Source organism: Quercus robur, chromosome 2, assembly GCF_932294415.1.
Source record: "Quercus robur chromosome 2, dhQueRobu3.1, whole genome shotgun sequence".
NCBI classification, from domain to species: domain Eukaryota; kingdom Viridiplantae; phylum Streptophyta; class Magnoliopsida; order Fagales; family Fagaceae; genus Quercus; species Quercus robur.
Genome location: NC_065535.1, coordinates 25,775,382 through 25,794,485, shown reverse-complemented (window position 1 = coordinate 25,794,485; position 19,104 = coordinate 25,775,382). Strand labels below are relative to the sequence as shown.

General features: G+C 37.0%; 1 protein-coding gene across 1 annotated transcript; it reads right to left on the bottom strand.

Annotated features, from left to right (window-relative positions):
• Nucleotides 1-3,637: 3,637 nt before the first annotated feature.
• LOC126713055 (LRR receptor-like serine/threonine-protein kinase RGI2) lies at nt 3,638-7,801 on the bottom strand. The gene is made up of 2 exons (XM_050412697.1): nt 4,663-7,801; nt 3,638-4,244 (listed from the first exon to the last, which is right to left on the bottom strand). The coding sequence occupies exons 1-2, from the start codon at nt 7,472-7,474 to the stop codon at nt 3,793-3,795; spliced, it is 3,264 nt and encodes a 1,087-aa protein (XP_050268654.1). The 5' UTR covers nt 7,475-7,801; the 3' UTR covers nt 3,638-3,792.
• Nucleotides 7,802-19,104: the final 11,303 nt, after the last annotated feature.

The window sequence follows — 19,104 nt, the reverse complement described above, 5'->3', positions numbered from 1 at the left end:
AACACCTAGGCCAGCCTCCCAATCTACGGAGTCCACTACGAACTCTTTCAGATACCTTGCTTTTACTAGCTGCCCGAGATGATCTTTTAGTACCCGACACTGCTAGGTGGTGTGCCTTTTATCCCTGTGGTATGTGCAGTACAAGTTTTGATTCCTCCGAGATGGGTCACCCCCCATCTTGTTCGGCCACCTGAAGAACGATTCGTTCTTAATCTGATCTAGAATTTTGTGCACAGGCTCTTTGAACGCCACATTAACTCCTTTAATTTGCGCCTCTGGTTCTTGCATCCTGAAATCTTTTTTCGGTCTTGCCAGAATAATGCCCTGTCGAGATCTTCCAAGTAACGGGGCTTTCCCCTTATTTTGCAGCCGATCATCTTCCAGGCGCTTATACTCCTCAATGCACCTCATAAGTTGCCTCATATCCTCGGGAGGTCTTTTTGTCAACGACTCCCGTAGTTCAGAATCCTCGGGGAGCCCCATCTTGAAGGTGCTTGCCGTTATCTTCTCATTTCCTCCACTGATCTCGTTGTATAGTTCTCATTACCGACTAGCATAACTCCGAAAGGTTTCACCGACCCTTATCTTTATGGAAAGTAGCGCATCCACCGGCTGCGGCACTCGGCTGCATGTCACGAATCTACTGCCGAACTCTTGGATCAGCTCAGCAAAGCTGCGAATGGAACCTTTTCGTAACCCATTGAACCATCTCAGGGCCGTGGAGTTGAGACTAGAGGGAGTACCTTACACATCAACGCATCATTATGTGCATGCAAGGACATCATGTGGATATAATGATTGACATGCTCCACAGGATCCGTCTTCCCATCGTAGGAATTGAATGGTGGTCATGTAAATCGACTCGGCATAGGGGCCCGTTCAATTTCATCGGAGAATGGTGACCGGGCAGCCCTTCGTAAGGCTCGGCTCATGGCGTCCATGGCAGCATTGTGGGGTCGCCGTTCCTCTGGTGAATTCGATCCTCGGTCGTCGTATCCATGCGAACGTGAACGGTTCCGGCGGTGATGTGTCTCTCGGGAGTGTGAGTGATTCCTGCGCCAGCGTGATTCTTGAGAGGGTGATTGGTTTTGGAATCGTTGGGTACCGGATTGGCTAGAGCCCTCTTCGCCTCGATTTCCCGTGCTATCATCTCTCCTTTGCCGGTGGTTTCGGTCCCTTTCCTGGCGTCGACCCCTTGCTTCCAACTTTAGATCCATTACCAGTCTGCGCAACCGCTCCAACTCTCAGTCCCTATTATCATACTGACCGTGTCCCGAGACACCCGACATCGTTCGGTGGGTCTGGTCCGATCCTTCTCCCAAGTCAGATTCTTCCTCTCCTCATAGACGCTCCCTATCCTCTCGCCCTTTCTGTCTTCTTTCCTGCCACGTGAATCCCCGAGAAGATTCTACCGAACCACTCTGGGCGCGCCCTCTCGAACGCCCCTCGGACATTTCCCTTACTTGAGTCTCAGTTGAACCACAGCTTCGTAGGAGAGCCCCACGGTGGGCGCCAATTGTGCGCGCCGGAAATGAGACTGTTGGGCTTAACCTCACTTGGGCTCACAACTTATTTATAGGGTGGGCTTTAGGATTTCCTACTTTGGGTCGTTCTCGGCACAGAAACTCAGAGTAATATCCCTCCTCCCTTCCTAAATGATTGTTTTTTCTCCCTTTTTCTGAACCCCTCTTTCTTCCCCAACTTCTCCTATTTATAGCTCTAAGTTAGTGGGGAAATCATAATTACTGCCATTGTTAGTGCAATTGAAGGTCCAATATTATCTATTGTAAGTGGATGTTTAGGTGAGAGTGGAATGCAGCGATTATGGCTTTGGAACTTGGTTCCAACTCAGGTGAATATGCTCGGTAGTGATGTTTCCTGAACTACCGAGCATCCTATGGTACGTCCGGACAAGGTTTCATCGATTGTTCGGGAAATTTATGCCGAGCATAGGTTAGGGGCTGAGGCTCAAAACTCGTAGTTCGTGAAGGTAGTTTCAAGCAGAATTTAAAGTGATGGGGCCGTGCCATTGAGCCTGAGCCCAAGGCCCATCTAGGTCTTGGGACCTCGATGCCGTACAAAAGTAAATTACAATCTACCTTCATGTAAATAGGCCTAACTACATTTTACCTCCTAGAGTTTTAAAAATAAAAAGTAAATTACAATTATTTTTAGAGTAGTTTTTAACTTATAGCATCCGCTTATGATAATTGTTCTTTATCATCAAATCAAGATACCAATTGGTATTTGGTGTAGCGGAGATCGAATTTCAAATCTCTTATTTGCTGATAAAAGACTTTACCAACTGAGTTAATTGAAACTCGTGTAAATTACAATTTACCTCCATGTAGATGGGCCAATTGCATGTCACCTCCTAGAGTTTTAAAAATTACACTAATTAGGCTTTAAACACATCAAATTAAATTCTAATTTACTCTATAAAAATTTTAACCTTCTAAAATTTTTATTATAAACTATTAATCCTAAATATTCAGTAGTACAACACCACTAAATTTGATAACTACATTAAGATGGTAAAATTATGGCAAGTACATATTCCTTCCTCTTTCATTAACAATTAATATGATTGCATTACAAAAACTGTTTTTGAGTAGGAAAAAAAAGCTTGAAACAATCATATTTATTTCTTTTTATGGGAGGGGGATTCGAACTCTAGTTCTCCAATGCCAATGAATTATAAGGCTCTTGACCTAAAACAAATTAGCATTATCTATGTTTTTTCTGTTACATGTCTATTGTCATAAGGGCTACAATTAAGTGTAGAATTTCCGGCCGATCCCAGATTGAACCCAACAACTATCAATTGTAATTCTTGAAATTAACATTACTTAATAAGTGTCGCATGAATGATTACTTTAGCGGATGGTTGCTTGCATTCTTAGTCAATAGAGTTTGATAGTTTACAATGAACAATCTGTGGGCCTAAGATGGTCTGATGCACATGACTAAAAGCAACGTATTCTCTCAAGAACATGGAGTGTGATTGTCTTTTATCTTTACAAGAAATAATTGTTGGGGAAGCTGAAAAGAGTGGTGGTCCAATTACTCCTTTTAATTTTATGTTCCATACAACTTAGATCCTCCAGAATTCTGTCACTGCCATCGCTTTTCATTGGCCCAGACCCCACAGCTAATCCATTGGGCTTGAAAGCTATGTGACAGTTTGTTGGTCCCCAACTTGATAGCTGCAATTGCTAGCAGAGCCATGGTACTATGCTACTTGCTTCTTGGTAGTGTAGTTTCTTAACTATCTTACTTCCTGTGACCAATGCTGTAAACAGCATTTTGGTCTGCTTTAATGATTATTTGCAGGCATCTTGGTCCTTTATAAATGTACTTAAAAAAAAAAAAAAAATTATCATAGCCATTTTTTGAGAAGTCAGGATTGTATGAGGCATATGTGGTTGTTTAGAACATAACTTTAGGGTCATTAAATCAATCTCTTACTTGTGGGGTGTATCTCAACACTTCCATTGTCGGGTAGTGGCAGTTGGGGGAAGAAGTTTTGGGTTTTGTAAGACGATTTTTAATTTCTTACAAAGATGCACTTGAAGTTGGGCAGAACATATGCGTACCATATCTGCAGTAATAATCGAATGATCAAAGTAATCCAAGCTGAATGGAGAAAAAAGTTGAATTGCAATGAAGAATTACAATGTGATAGGTGATAACCTGTTGCTACTACATAATAATATCAAGCTATACAAAGTTTTTTGTTATTTGAATATTGAGAACAAATTATCAATGAACTAGATTCTAATTTTTGGGATGTTATGCATATGGAGGCGATCTTATTAGAGGTTCAGATGATCTTGAGAAACTAGAACAGTGGACTGCTGCTTTCGGGTTGTTTGCTACCCCATTGCGGAGAAAATTTGGTTTTTCAAAATCCTCATTTTCATGCCGGATCTCCTTGAGCATCACTGCAACATCTTTCATTGTTGGCCTTTCCTCTGGACAAGTATTCACACATAGGAGAGCCACCCCAAGCACTTGAATCATCTGTTGAATCTGTGTCCCTGATCGTAAAACTAGTTGCTGGTCAAGAATTGTAGTGAATTCTCTTTTTCTTTCTCGAACTTCCCTGTTAACCCAAGTGACAATGTGAGCACCTTCTGGTATCCTGCTATCTGTTGGTTCCTTCCCGGTTAAGACCTCTAGTAGTACCACGCCAAAGCTGTACACATCGCTCTTTTCTGTGATCTTCAAACTGTATCCATATTCTGCAATTTTTGACAAGCTATAGTTAGGCCTGAAGTAGATTGCCTTTTGCATTGTTATAAGAAGAAATCATTGCAGGAAGCATAGACGGAATTTCAGGATTTAGACAATTAGTGGCAAAGTGAAACCAAAACTTAAGAACAGTTAGTTCAGAATAGAATAATGAAGCTGACTCCAAAAAAACTTCAATTTGTAAAATATTTGAAGTGAGTGGGATATATTTGAGCCATCATAAATGACTAGAATTGAATATAATTTGAGTAATATCATTTATAGTATAAATGGTCCATTTTGATACCAATTGTCTTCTGGAAAAGAAATTCTTTTCTATAGGAAAAGAACTTTCTGATTATGTTGGTTAGTTAATAATCATGAGAAATTTGATGCAGTAGTTAGAGAACCTGTAGCACTTATTCTCACCAGGAGCGATGTACCCATAAGAACCAGCAACTGTATTGGATGCTCTTGAACATTCTGCAGATTCAACAACCTTTGCAAGGCCAAAATCTGCTAAAAAGGCTTCAAACTGTGGGCCCACCAAGATGTTATTTGCTTTAATGTCGCGATGAATTATTGGAGGAATGCAGTCATGGTGAAGATAGGCTAAACCATGAGCTGCTCCCAGTATGATTTGATACCTTGCATCCCAGTCCAAGAACAGCCTCTTTTCATGGAGTACTCCAGCCAAACTCCCATTACAGATGTAATCAAACAAGAGCAATCTAGTTTTTCCATTGTTGCAACATCCCAGAAGCCTCACTATATTTTTGTGCCTTATTGATCCAAGAGTCTGAACTTCTGCAGAGAACAAGTCTCTCTCTGGAAGCTCCCAATTTTTAACTGGCCATAGCTTCTTCACTGCGATAACCTGCTTTCCTGGAGTCTCAACACGATAAACAATGCCTGAACAACCCTTTCCTACAATATTAGATTCTGACAGGCTTGTGACAATATCACTTATGGAAAAGTTAAGCTTTTGAAATGGGGTGAAATTCCATTCCAAGTCATGTTCTTCTTCATCATTCTTCTCAAATGTGGGTCCACGAACTCTCATAAATAAAAATAGCCCAAAAATCACCATAAACACAGTTACAGATATACTGAGAAGAGCGTAGATAATAAGATTTCTGGCAGAATTGACACCATGGAGTTTTCCATTTATATGGCACTCATTTCTATTGATGCAGAGTTCTTGATTACCAGTAAACACACTGGCTGGGAGGTCATGGAAGAACTTGGTATCAGGAAGTAAACCAGAAAATTTATTGTAGGAGACATTCAGAGATACTAGGTTATCAAGATTACCTAGTACTCTCAGACTTCCTGTTAGCATGTTGTGAGACAGATCCAAGTTGGCAAGCTTTGAGAGATTAGAGAAGCTCTCTGGAATGGGGCCTGTCAGAGAATTCCAACTCAAATTCAAGAGAATATCTAATTCTTGGAGATGACCAAGTTCTTCTGGAATAGAACCAGTGATTTTGTTGCTGCTCATATCCAACAACTGTAAACCCCTGCAGAGGCCAAGTGATGAGGGAATCAAACCGGTAATCTGGTTCCCACTGATTATCAGTTTGTTCAAGGATGTAAGCTTGCCCAGATTCTCAGGAATGGTGCCTGCTAATCTATTCATGGAAAGGTCTAACACATTAAGACCAACAAGGAATTCAAATGATGAGGGGATTATGCCTTGGAGTGTATTTCCATGCAAATCAACCATTTCTAGTTGATTGCAGTTGCCAATTTCAGGAGGAATTTCTCCGGTGAATTTGTTGTCTGACATTTCAAGAAAGCTCAAATTATGCAGGAGCCCAATTTCTGATGGAATCTGACCGGTGAAGTTGTTTGATCCCAGCCGCAAACGGATCAAGCTGGTGCAGTTACCAATTTGAGGTGGAATTTCACCTGAGATTCTATTTGATATCAACAACAATTGGGTTAAGTTATTGAGATTGAAGAGAGCATTTGGAATAGAGCCGGTGAGCAAATTGTGTGAAAGATCCAATGCTTGAAGTTTCTCACAGTTGGCTAGCTCAGTTGGTATGCTTCCATGAAGCTGATTCTGCCAGGCAAAGAACAAAGAAAGTTCCTTTAGTTTCCCCAGGGCAGGTGGAATCTCACCAGAAAATCTGTTGTTATCCAATTCAAGTTGCTGCAGACCCAAAAAGTTGCCGAGATATGATGGTATTTGGCCAGAAATGTTGTTATCAGACAGAAGAAGCTCCTCCAATGTGACTAAATTTGCAAAAGACCCAGGAAGCTCACCACTGAGGGAATTCATTGAGAAATCAATAACCGTCAAACTTGAGCTGTTTCCAAGACTTTCTGGAATGCTTTCATGCAGATTGTTCTGCCACAATAGCACCTTCTTGAGGTTTTTCATAAAACCCAATTCGTTAGGAATATTTCCAGAAAGCTGGTTTTCATATAGATACAATTGTTCCAAAGATGAGCAGTTACCAATTTCTGGTGGGATTGGACCTGTGAGTTTGGCTGTGTAGACTGAAAGAGTCTTGAGATTCTGAAGTTCTCCCAATCCACTTGGAATCTGCCCCGAAATACCAGTATCTGAAAGGCCAAGAAAAACTAGTCTTTTACAGTTTGATATTAGCATTGGGATTTCGCCACGAATTCCTAGATTTCCGCCTGCACGAAAGATTTCCAGGCCTATCAAATTGCTTACTTCTGCAGGAATCCATCCAGAGAGCTGGTTATCAAACAGCTCAAGCTCTTGAAGCTTCGAGCAATTTCCAATTTCAGTTGGAATTTGACCATGCAAGGAATTTGAATTCAGCACCAAAAACTGCAACTCAGATAATTTTCCAACTTCAGCTGGGATGTTCCCTGATAGAGCATTGGAACTGAGGTCTAAGGTCACCAGTGATGACAAGTTTCCTATTGAAGGTGGGATTTCTCCAGTAAGGTTTGCATTTGAAAGGACAAGGTTGGTGAGATAGTTGAAGGAGAGGAGCTGGGTGGGGAAGCTGGTATGAAGGTTGATGGAGGTTATTGTTATATCTGAAACAAAACCATGTCTGGAGCATTTGATATAATCCCATTTGCATGGATTATTGTGAGTTGGATCCCATGAATGGAAGAAAGTAGCAGAAGAGGATGAATTGAATGCTGAAAGCCATGAAAGTAGAGAGAGACCTTCTTGGTTCAAGGCAGAAATGGCAGGAAACATAAAGATGTTGAGAAACAAGAAAAAAGTAATGACTGCATTGCTTGACATGATGAAGTTAGCACCTCCTACACTGTTCTAACTCATCTAACTTGAGCAGAACCAGCACTCAAAATTTCTCTGTTTCTTTTCTCTATGATAATTGACAGATAATGGGATTTGAACTGCCTTTGTTGGTTGTTTCATCCAATTTTACTGGAAGAAATGGTGAAGTGTGTACTTCTGAAAGTTGAAACAATCCTTTACAGAAACTTTATGAATGACATGCTTCGGTTGTTTTGAGGTAAATAGACAGCTAGGGACACAAAGGACAGGTAAGTTTATGGTTTTAAACGCATAGATGGATAAAGTCTTCTAAGTATTTCGGGTATGAAGGGAACTAGCTAGATGGATAGAGTCTTCTTTTGAATTATTGGCAAATTTACTACTATTTAGTACCGCTGTTGACGTATAAAAAAAAAAAAAGAGTTTTTTTTTTTGTTTTGCTTCTAAAATCTGTGTAGCATATATTTGGGAAATACCATATAGTACATGCTACAGATTCTAAATTATGATCGAATACAATGTGTTGGGAAAAAAAATACGATAGCGAAAGAATGGGGGACAGCTTTCTATATCAAGATTTTCTCAACTCTTTCTTTATCAGGTATCTTAATGAGATCTCTGAGAGATTTCACTGTACAAAGATCGGCTGACCTGCATGGAAAACTATCATAACTCATAAGATAGAGAACCAATGACATTAATATTGTACTAGATTTCCTTTATGGCATTTGGCTGTTATATATGCTGGAAATTATATTACTCGAAATTTAATAATGCTTAAATTCACAAAATACACACACATATATATATATATATATATATAAAGAAAAGTAAAAAAAAAAATGACAAATTGTAATTGGTGGAATATAAAAAAAAAAAAATGGTACAAAAGATTTGTATTTGTATATTTATACTTAAAAAACCTTTAAGTGACTTATTATATATGTTATTTTCTCCTATATAAGAAAACTTTATTAAGGCGGTTTTGTATAATTCAATCCAAATCTTTTTCTAGCTTAAGTCATGTTTAATTATACTTTAAATTATATTAATTATAATTAATATTTTTTTATTATTGTAAATAATTTTTTTAAAAATAAATAAATTAAAGATTACACATTAGAGTATAAAAATAATTTTAGAAAACATAAAATGCATACAAATTAATTGATAAATTTAAGATATATTAATAATAATTTTCCATTTCATATCTTATCATATACAATGTAATATAAAAATATATATAATAATGACAAAACCTAAGTGATTTTTTTTTCTTTTTATAGATGGAAAAGTAGAACATTTTCCAAACTTTTAGCAATAAAAATCATACCATATCTCTTATAGTTAAAAAAAAAAAAAAAAAAAAAAATGTATTCCTAAATCCTCCCTAACCTCTAAATACAAATGAAAACAAGTTCCGCCTCCCCCCTCTCCCCAAAAAAATAGTAACTAAAACTTTTTTTTTTTACTAAGAACATTTACTTATATATTTTTATAGACATATACTTTAAATGCTTCCAAAATTAATGAGTTATATATGACAAAAATGTGAATATTTAAAAAGAAGGTGACTTGATACTTATAAATGGGTATTTATATAAATAAATATATATATATATATATATATTTTTTAAATTGAGGGGGGCCATTAGAGCCATTACTAAAGATATTCACTTATAAGTTTGAATTCTTAATTCTAAAATGGGGGGAGGGGGAGGGGGGGGGGGGGGGGGGAGTACTTTTTAGAAAAGCCAAAATGACTCTGCTAGGCATGAGAAGATTAACACAAATTAAAAATAAAAATCCCTTACCCATTCCCTCTTTTGTGTGTGTTTGTTTGTTTCTAATGTGGAGGTTCTTATTGTTTACAAGTTAAAGAAGGCACATTGATGTGGTGTAATAGATGCTAGTTGTAGTTAATTTATAGGAGAAAACACCATTTTAGTCCTTATATTTTGGCGTTACAGTCAATTTGGTCCTTACATTTTCATAATAATCAATTTGGTCCTTGATATTTTCAAATTGCAGTCAATTTGGTCCCTACCATTAACTCACTAACAAAAATTGCTTATGTGGCAAACGGTGTGTACAGTTGGCAAACTTGATGCTGACATGGATTAAAAAATAATATTAAAAATTTTTAACTAACATTAAAAAATACCAACTCACCATTTTAATAACTTCAAAATTCCACATCAGAAAAACAAAAAAATGCCACAACTCTGAAAATAAAATGAATCTAAAAAACTAAAACTGTAGATTTTCTTTCATTTTGCAATCCAATCACACACAAAGATCCAAATATTTGCAAAACCTTTTCAAGTTCACTCCTCACCAACACTGCCACTCCAAGCAGTGGCTCTCTTTGTTTTTTCCTAACCACTATCCTTTCCCTGTCTCTCTTTCTTTGTTTTCTCTTTGCCTTGCTCATTCTCCCTCTTTGATCTACCCAGACAACTATGACCAAAGACACTAAGCTCCACCTCTCACAGACACCAAGCTCCACCTCTCACAACCATAAGCCACCACCAAAGTAACCTCCTCACTCATTCTCTCGACCTCACTCTCTCTCTCTTCCTTGTTCTCACCACAAGTAACCCAAGGCAAGAACACCCATCTTCACCCCTTTGTCGTTGACCCCCACTGCCACAATCGGAGGTGAATCTTATTTATTCCACTTCAAGTGCCATGATTTCTTAGGTTCTCCACTGCTATGATTGAGGTTTTTTATTGGGTTTAATTTATGGGTTTAAGAATGTGCGTGTAAACAACTAAATTTCATGAGCTTGTTGTGGAATTTCTTTGTATTTTTGAGCTTCAGCTTCGTGAATTGTAGGTGGGTTTGTATCCTGTAATTATTGAGTTGTTATGGATGAATGAATATGTGAATGTATGCATTGTGAGTTTATGAAGTCTAAGCTTGTGTGTATTGATGGACTGTTAGGGTGTTTGCAGATTTTGGATGTGTGTTTGGATTGCAAGAAAATGAAAGAAAATCATCAGTTTTAGATTCATTTTATTTTCAAAGTTGTGGGGTTTTTTTGTTTTTTTTTTTTTTTTGTTTTTTCTAACGTAGCATTTTGTAATTATCAAAATGATGAGTTGGCATTTTTTTAATGTTAATAAAAAAAATTTTAATATTATTTTTTAATCCATGTCAGTGTCAAGCTTGCCAACTATGCATACCGTTTGTCACATAAGCAATTTCCGTTAGAGAGTTAACGGTAAGGACCAAATTGACTACAATTTAAAAATATCAGGGACCAAATTGATTGATATGAAAATATAGGGATCAAATTGACTGTTACACCAAAATGGTCTTTTTGCCTAAGTTATGCTAGTATGTAACATGTGCAATGTACAAGATTTGTTAAATATTATTAATATTATTTTTCTAAAATAAAAAAAAAAAAAAATTAAAAGGGATGAATCGTGCCGAATTGATTTAAGTTGTGTTTTGGGTTTTTGGGGACTATTTCTTATTCTATTAGCAATAGTAAAATGTTATGATTTAAAATGGAGTTGAATTTTAGTATTTTAGAGACCTTTGGCACTTGAAAAAGGTAAGAGAGTGATGCAGAGCATTTTAAGTAGCTATATGCCTATATCATAATCCTCTTGTAACTAATTAGCTAGTTAGTTAGATGATTTCTTAAGCATTTGCCAATAGGATTTAGAAACTTGTCAACCATCTAGGAGCTTCCATGCCAAATAATTAGTATAAGTAGCCGAATGTAAGCTCTTTGTAAATCAGTTTTTGTAATTGAATGAATTGTTGGCCTTTGTGTGTTCTTGTAGAGGTAAATATCCACTAATCAATGTGTTAGAGCACTAGTAATAGTAGTGCTAAATAGCTATATAACTATTTTTAGCACTATTAAATATCAAAATGTACCCTCAAATAGTGAAGCCAAAGCTATATTGTTTGGCTCCACAGCTACAGTGCACAGGCATTCACACTGCTTTTGGTTGTGGTTGTGTTTTGGTGGTTGAATGAAATATTATTTTATTGTGTTAAAAGCTAAAATAAAACCACTGCTGTTAGATGTGAGAAGATAAAATAGATAAAGTGACTTTTTGTAGAGCTAAAAAGCTAAAAATTTGGTTCCACTGCTGTGAATGCTTTTAGTAACTCAGCTCTTTCATTGTTTCTTTTTTTCTCTTTTCTTTTCTTTTTTTTTTTTTTAAAAAAAAATCCCTTTCATTGTTTCTAAACCATACACAAACACCCCCATCACATTCCCTGAATCAAAGAAGGAGAAATGTGGTGTTTGTGTTTGATGGGAAGATGGACCATGGTTGTCAAAATCCTGATCTGGATCCTACGATCCTACAATTTTATGATCCCACCTGTCCAAAATGATCTGGATCTTTTAAGAATCTTTGCAATCATTCAAGATCGATAGGATCATACGATTTTAACGATCCCAAACAATCCTAATTTCTTGTAATCTTCTTTAACTTGACAAAATGCCCCAGTTAGACCCAAATGAAAAATAACATCTTAATAGACCAAGTTTTGCTATTCTAAGTGTAAGTTGGATCCAAATGAAAAATACATACCAATAGAGTTTCACGTTTTGAGGTTTTTGGTCTTTTTAAATAATGCTTACAAATAGATGTAGTAATATATGATAATTACATCAAATATATAATTTATGTGATTATTTAACATACCAATGTGGTTTCTTTTTTTCTTTTTTTTTCACAAAAAATGTAGGATCTTATGATCCACGATTCGATCCTACGATCTCACCTACCTCCCATAATCCTACGTATGATCCCAATTTTAACGACCTTGAGATGGACGAACTTTGTAAATAAGCATGAGGAAGGTAAAAAATAAAAGTAACAAATAAAATAAAATAAAAAAATCCCTTTAGAGATCAACGGTATGAGAGAGAGAGAGAGAGAGAGAGAAATTGGAGGCTTCTAGGGAATGTGGAGTACTAAAAGTTATGTATAATCTTCTGGGATTTTAAATACAATAACTTCCGACTAAAAAAAAAAAAAATTGATACGTGGCGTAAAATTCAAATTCAAATTAGGTTCTCTTTCCATTTTAACTTTAAATATATATAAAACGAAATGAACAATGCCTTAATTACTTGTACTGATTCCTTATAACCTGACGTTTTTGGTTCTTTTCCCTGAATTTATTCGGTAATCTCAGTTCGTTGCAGTTCTGTTTGAGTGTGTGATTGAGTATTTGATAGCAAATTCTTCTTTAAAACGAAATCAAAGGCTTTCACATCCAGACGTACAATCCAACTTTCTATTATTTTATTATTATTTGATAGCAAATTCTTTTTTAAAACGAAATCAAAGGCTTTCACATCCAGACGTACAATCCAACTTTCTATTATTATTATTATTATTATTATCAATTGCAATGTTATACATACATGTAGAGTGAAAAGGACAAAGCAGCATCAGGAAAGCGGTAGACACCACAAACTTTTGTGAGATATAGAGAGAGTTATGGTGAGGTCTCAAAATCATCTTTGCATTGATAAAGTTTTTTCTTATCATGAAAGTAAGCCAGCTACCTTCCTAAGGGACAATAGTATAGGTCCATTCTCCCATCTAGATAACCCCATTTCCTTCCCCATGCATGAACCTTGCAACAAACAAATCCAACTACAATATTTTATAATAATAAAAATAAAAATAAAAATAAAAATAAAAACAATAATAATAATAAAAAGTCACACAAGTTTGGTTTCTTTTATAAAATTTCTTTGCATAATGTACATATACTTGAATACCTCTCAGTTCAAGTATGTTAAGTTATGGTTTTTCTTTATTCCATGATAAAAAATGTTGTAATTTCATTAATTTATTTTCTTATATGTTGTGAGATTTAATTGTAATGAGTTTAGTCTAAGGGCACGTTTGGAACACTGTAATGATTATTACATAGGAATAGGAATAAGTATTACAAAGAATACATTAAGTTGGAATGTAATAAGTATTACTATTCATTAGTTTAGTGGCCATTTAGGAATAGAATCTTGAATATGCATCCACAATTTAGTAGAGTATAAAAAGAATGTGTAATTAAATCATTTTTAAGTCAAATTTCCTAAAATACACTTATTTTAGGGTATTCAAAATAGAGCTAATAATTAACAATAAGGAAAATTTATTTTCTTTTCTTTTGAAGATGTGGCAACTAATGGCTTTTTAGGAAATTTTTTTTAAAAAAAGTTATTACATAGGGTGAAGGAATAAATATTCAGTACTTTTAATAAGGAATAGTTATTCTTCATTTTACAGAATAGCTATTCATAAAGAATAACTATTCATTATAATAAAAACATAACCAAACAACCGAATAGTTATGCCATAGGAATATCTATTATATTACAGTGTCTATTACAGTCTACCAAACGTGTCCTAAGTGGTGAAAATTTGATCAAGACAGTTGAAGGTCACATGAGGAGCACATGCCAGAAGTTGAAGAGTCAGTGTGTTTCGCGACTCATCTCGAGATGCACTGACAACTAGGATTTTAAATGTGACTCTTATACCCTTCACTCATACTATATATACCCTCATTACCCACAAAATTGTAAGGAGGCTATTCAGAAGAAAACCCTAAAGAGAGATTTCTACAACACCCACCTTATTAGAGAAAACTACTCATTCTCAAGAAAGAAATCTTTGTAATCTCTTCTCCTCCCATCTCCCTTTGTTATACCTTGAGAAGAGATTTGTACTCAAATACAACTCACACTCATTCAGAGTGTAGAGAGTGTTTTGAAGTTTGGGAAGCTTTAGGTCTTTGCCAAAATAAACTGGTGAGGCTTGGCGATGCAATTGAACGGTATTGCGGGATCCGGGAAGCTAGTGAAGACAAGACTCTGAGAAGTCCATTGATAGCTGGAATTTGGAGGGCTCAAGTACTTTGAGTAGATTAGACTTGGATGGTCATTTTAGTATCCTTGTACTCTAGTTTATTCACTAGTAGATCATTTTTGGCTTGAAGAGCTGCGGAGAGGTTTTTACACCGAGTTCTTTGGTTTTCCTTTTCGATAATACACCGCCGTATTATCTTGGGTTTGCTATTCTTTTACCCATTGCCCTTTCCATTTTAGCATTGCACTTATTTGTTCATCCATGCAATTGTTGAATGCTTCGATTGATTAGTTTGCTAATTACATATATTCCGCATTAAATGTATTAAACATAAAATTAATCAAGCTGTAATTAAGAATTAGGGGTCTAAACAAACTCTAGTAGTTTTACTATTGAACTTTCAAGGTATAATTTTTCTTTTTTAATGTATAATTATCTATTCATTTAATTTCAACTTGCTAGTAGTAAACTTTCACACTATTGTAATGCTGAGAAGAATAGCTAGGGCTAAAAATTGCAAGGAATATTTTAGGTTAAAAAAAAAATGGCTTATAGATATCAAAATAATATAGCATATACATAAACCTGAAATTTTTTTTTTTTCCAAAATAATTGTAACGCATGTTTTCATCCACCAACGTGACATGTGTGGGACTTAGCTGAGCTAAAAAAAAAATAAATCAAAAGATGCCCTGTCAAGAAGATAATGAAAAGAATTTAAGAAATTCATAAACAAACACACAGAAAAGAATTGAGGAAGAAAATGATATTACATTAGTGTGGCTCTAGCAAAGACGTTGAATGATTGGAGATGGAAACAGATTGGGATATATATCTATCTATCTGTTAAGAAATTGTATGTATGGCCCCCATGATAAGAAATAGATGGTGGGGGCAAGCGATTCCCCAACCACAAGTGGGAGATGAGAGATTACTGAGTTTACAATTTTCTAATTTCTGTTTTGAGATTCACCTTTCTTTCTTTTTTTTCCCTTTCATCAAAATTATAGGGGAGAATTTAAGCTATAAAATGTTGAAAGCATAATGCTTCCACTTCCTAAAATTTTTTTCATTGAAAAAGGTAAAAATAGCAACTTCCATAACACCCAATACAAAGAGCTAAGTTTGGTTATACTCAATGGGGAACCATGACTGTTAGAAATTTGTTGAGCTAGATCAAACTCAAATGGCTAAACCAGTTGAGGTGATTGTCAAAAGTTGTGGCAAATGATAAGGAGAAAGACTCTTTTATTATTTATAAATGTGGTGATTAATAGGGTGAAATATATTGGAGTAGATATTAAGTCAAATGTTTGCATTGGAAGACAGTGAAAGGAGGAGGTGGAGAAATTATTAAGTTTACCAGAAAGACTGTTGAATTGTTCCTCTTAACCAATAAAATAATGCCACTTATGCAAATATGTGAGTTAGATTCCTAATCAGTGGAAGAATTAAAAATAAAAGAATAATAAGGTGATGTAACTAAACATCTTCAAATTTCTTTAATTTGTCTTGTTATTCTTTTTATTTTACGACTGATTTCAATTAGATTTTTTTTGGTTCTATTATTTGTTTATTTATTAGTACTTTCAGAGTTTCATCTTGCTACTTTGTAATGTAGAACCAGCCCAATATGTGAGAAAGGCCTAACAAGATACAAAACTTCTCTGGAATCCGATAAGAGTTAAGTTGGGCCAGCCCAACTAGCCCTTACTTTAGTTTTATGAAGAAGGCCGTCCTAACTCACAACTCACATGCATGGCCTTGGGATATCATAGAAGAAAAGCCGTAACTCGCCGTAACGATCTGTAATTGACTAATTGTGCAAACAAATAAATTAACCAATTGAAGACTTGCTATTTTTGTATACTACTAGTTTGGAATACACGTGCAAGGCATGTGCCGCCATTTTAGTGAGAAAATTAAGATGTAATTTTTTTGTTGTTGAAAAAAAGTACAAAGTTATGTATTTAAATTTAAAATAGCTATTTAACATATGAATATCTATTTACTATGACAATTTCTTAGAACCTATATGCTAAATGTAATATCTACTCACTAAAAAATTTTACTGTAGGGACACGATTTTCAGCCCAGGCCCAAAATGTATGGGATACTGGCCCAGTGAACTCAGTACAATAAATTTGTAGAGAGTGGGTAGAAGAACTAGGTTTTAGTGAATGGGATAACAGTTATAATGAGTTTCCAAGACAGTTATAATGAGTTTCCAAGCCAATAAAACAGAAACGAACTAAGTTTGTACAAGAAAGTTTGTCCTCAGCACACTTAGAGGAGCTCTGTTCTAGTATATATTGGATGATAATGGTTACAGGAGTTTGTGCTGAGGATGAATTTGTCCTCGGCTAGCCAAGGCCGAGGTCTGTAAAGGATGCCTGCCATCTAGAGGTGCGATCCATGAAGTTCTAGAAATATGGATAAGCGTTGCAGGAATAAAAGACAAAGAAGAATCCCAAAATATCTTGGGAAAAGCTGTTATCACCACACTAATGAGGAAGTGACCTCTGCACAGTATTATTGCAGCCTTACAACCACCCCAGAAGACTTCTAGAGGGGGCTGATGGGACAAGCATCAGCATAAACCATCAACTATCCACGTGTAGAGTGAAGATGAAGGAAGATATGTGGTATAAATAAGGGTAGAGACCCCAAAGATCAAGGGGAGAAAACGGAGAAGAGAAAGCACTGTAGCAATCTCAACAACTCCTGTAACCATTATCATCCAATATATACTAGAACAGAGTTCCTCCGAGTGTGCTGAGGACAAACTTTCTTGTACAAACTTGGTTCGTTTCTGTTTGATTGTCTTGGAAACTCATTATAACTGTCTTGGAAACTCATTATAACTGTTATCTCATTCACTAAAGCCTAGTTCTTCTACTCACTCTCTACAAATTTATTGTACTGGGTTCACTGGGCCAGTATCTCATACATTTTGGGCCTGAGCTGAAAATCGTGTCCCTACAATTGGCGCCGTCTGTGGGGAGAGCTTGTGTGATAGTGAGTGCAACGGTTAGTTATGGTAGGATAAAGCCCCCATCAGCAAGAGGCTCGGGGGAAAGCAATTGTGGTAGCTAATTTACTATGTGAGTAAGACACTATATGAGGCACACACAGTTGTTGTCCTAATTCAGCTTCCGCTCAGGTCTATACTTTGAAGTGTGGATTATACGGGGAGGATTGCTAAATGGGGCACAGTTCTAGGGGCTTCTGACATCAAGTACATGCCTCGTACCTCTGTCAAAGGTCAAGTCCTCGCGAATTTGGTGGCCGAGTTCACTGAACCTCCATTAGAGGAAATGGTAGCAACACAGAGCGATTCAAGGGGACTCCGCGGTGGGGCTAGTTTTGGAAGGTATATATTGATATCTTCTAATCTATTAAAGTGGTTAAAGAGAGCCTTAGTTATGTTGGGTCCCTCAAACCTCCTACTAAGAAGAGCCTTAACTACATTGGGTCCCTCAGACCTCCTGCTAAGAAGAACCTTAGCTATGTTGGATCCCCTCGAATCTCCTGCTAAGCGTTATACAGAGGCTTAGCTATGTCGGGTCCCTCAGACCTTCTGCTAAGAAGAACCTTAGCTATGTCGGATCCCCTCGGATCTCCTGCTAAGCGTCATACAGAGCCTTAGCTATGTCGGGTCCCTCAGACCTCCTGCTAAGAAGAGCCTTAGCTATGTCGGGTCCCTCAGACCTCCTGCTAAGAAGAACCTTAGTTATGTCGGATCCCCTCGGATCTCCTGCTAAGCGTTATACAGAGCCTTAGCTATGTCGGGTCCCTCAGACCTCCTGCTAAGAAGAACCTTAGCTATGTTGGGTCCCTCAGACCTCCTGCTAAGAAGAACCTTAGCTATGTCGGATCCCCTCGGATCTCCTGCTAAGCGTCATACAGAGCCTTAGCTATGTCGGGTCCCTTAGACCTCTTGTTAAGAAGAGCCTTAGCTATGTCAGATCCCCTCGGATTTCCTGCTAAGCGTTATACAAAGCCTTAGCTATGTCGGGTCCCTCAGACCTCATGCTAAGAAGAACCTTAGCTATGTCAGATCCTCTCGAATCTCCTGTTAAGCGTTATACAGAGCCTTAGCTATGTCGAGTCCCTCAGACCTCCTGCTAAGAAGAACCTTAGCTATGTCGGATCTCCTACTAAGCGTTATACAGAGCCTTAGCTATGTCGAGTCCCTCAGACCTCCTGCTAAGAAGAACCTTAGTTATGTCGGATCCCCTCGGATCTCCTGCTAAGCGTCATACAGAGCCTTAGCTATGTCGGGTCCCTCAGACCTCCTGCTAAGAAGAACCTTAGCTATGTCGGGTCCCTCAGACCTCCTACTAAAAAGAACCTTGGGTATGTTGGATCCCTCGGACCTCCTGCTAAGTGTTAAGCAAAACCTTAGCCATGCATGAGTCCTCGAACCACATGCTTTGGGAAAATTAACACACATGGCATCTTTTTATAAGTGTCAAGACAGATCCAAAATTATAACCAACTCCTCAGATTGGTAGCTCTGAAAGGAGCAATTTACAGTACAAATATGGGGCGCGTGAAACGGCACTCCCTCGGGTGTAAATCAAAGGATCAAAGCAGAATTAACTCTAAAGAATTCAAAACCCCACCTTTTTCCTCGGATGAGAGGAAAAAACCGGAGTTTTGAGGGGCTATTGTGGGGTCATGGGCCCAAATCATACAACAGGGTTTTGGGCTTAAGGCCCAAGCCGAGGATAAAGGGCCGTCCGAGGATAGGTAAGTATAGCCAAGGA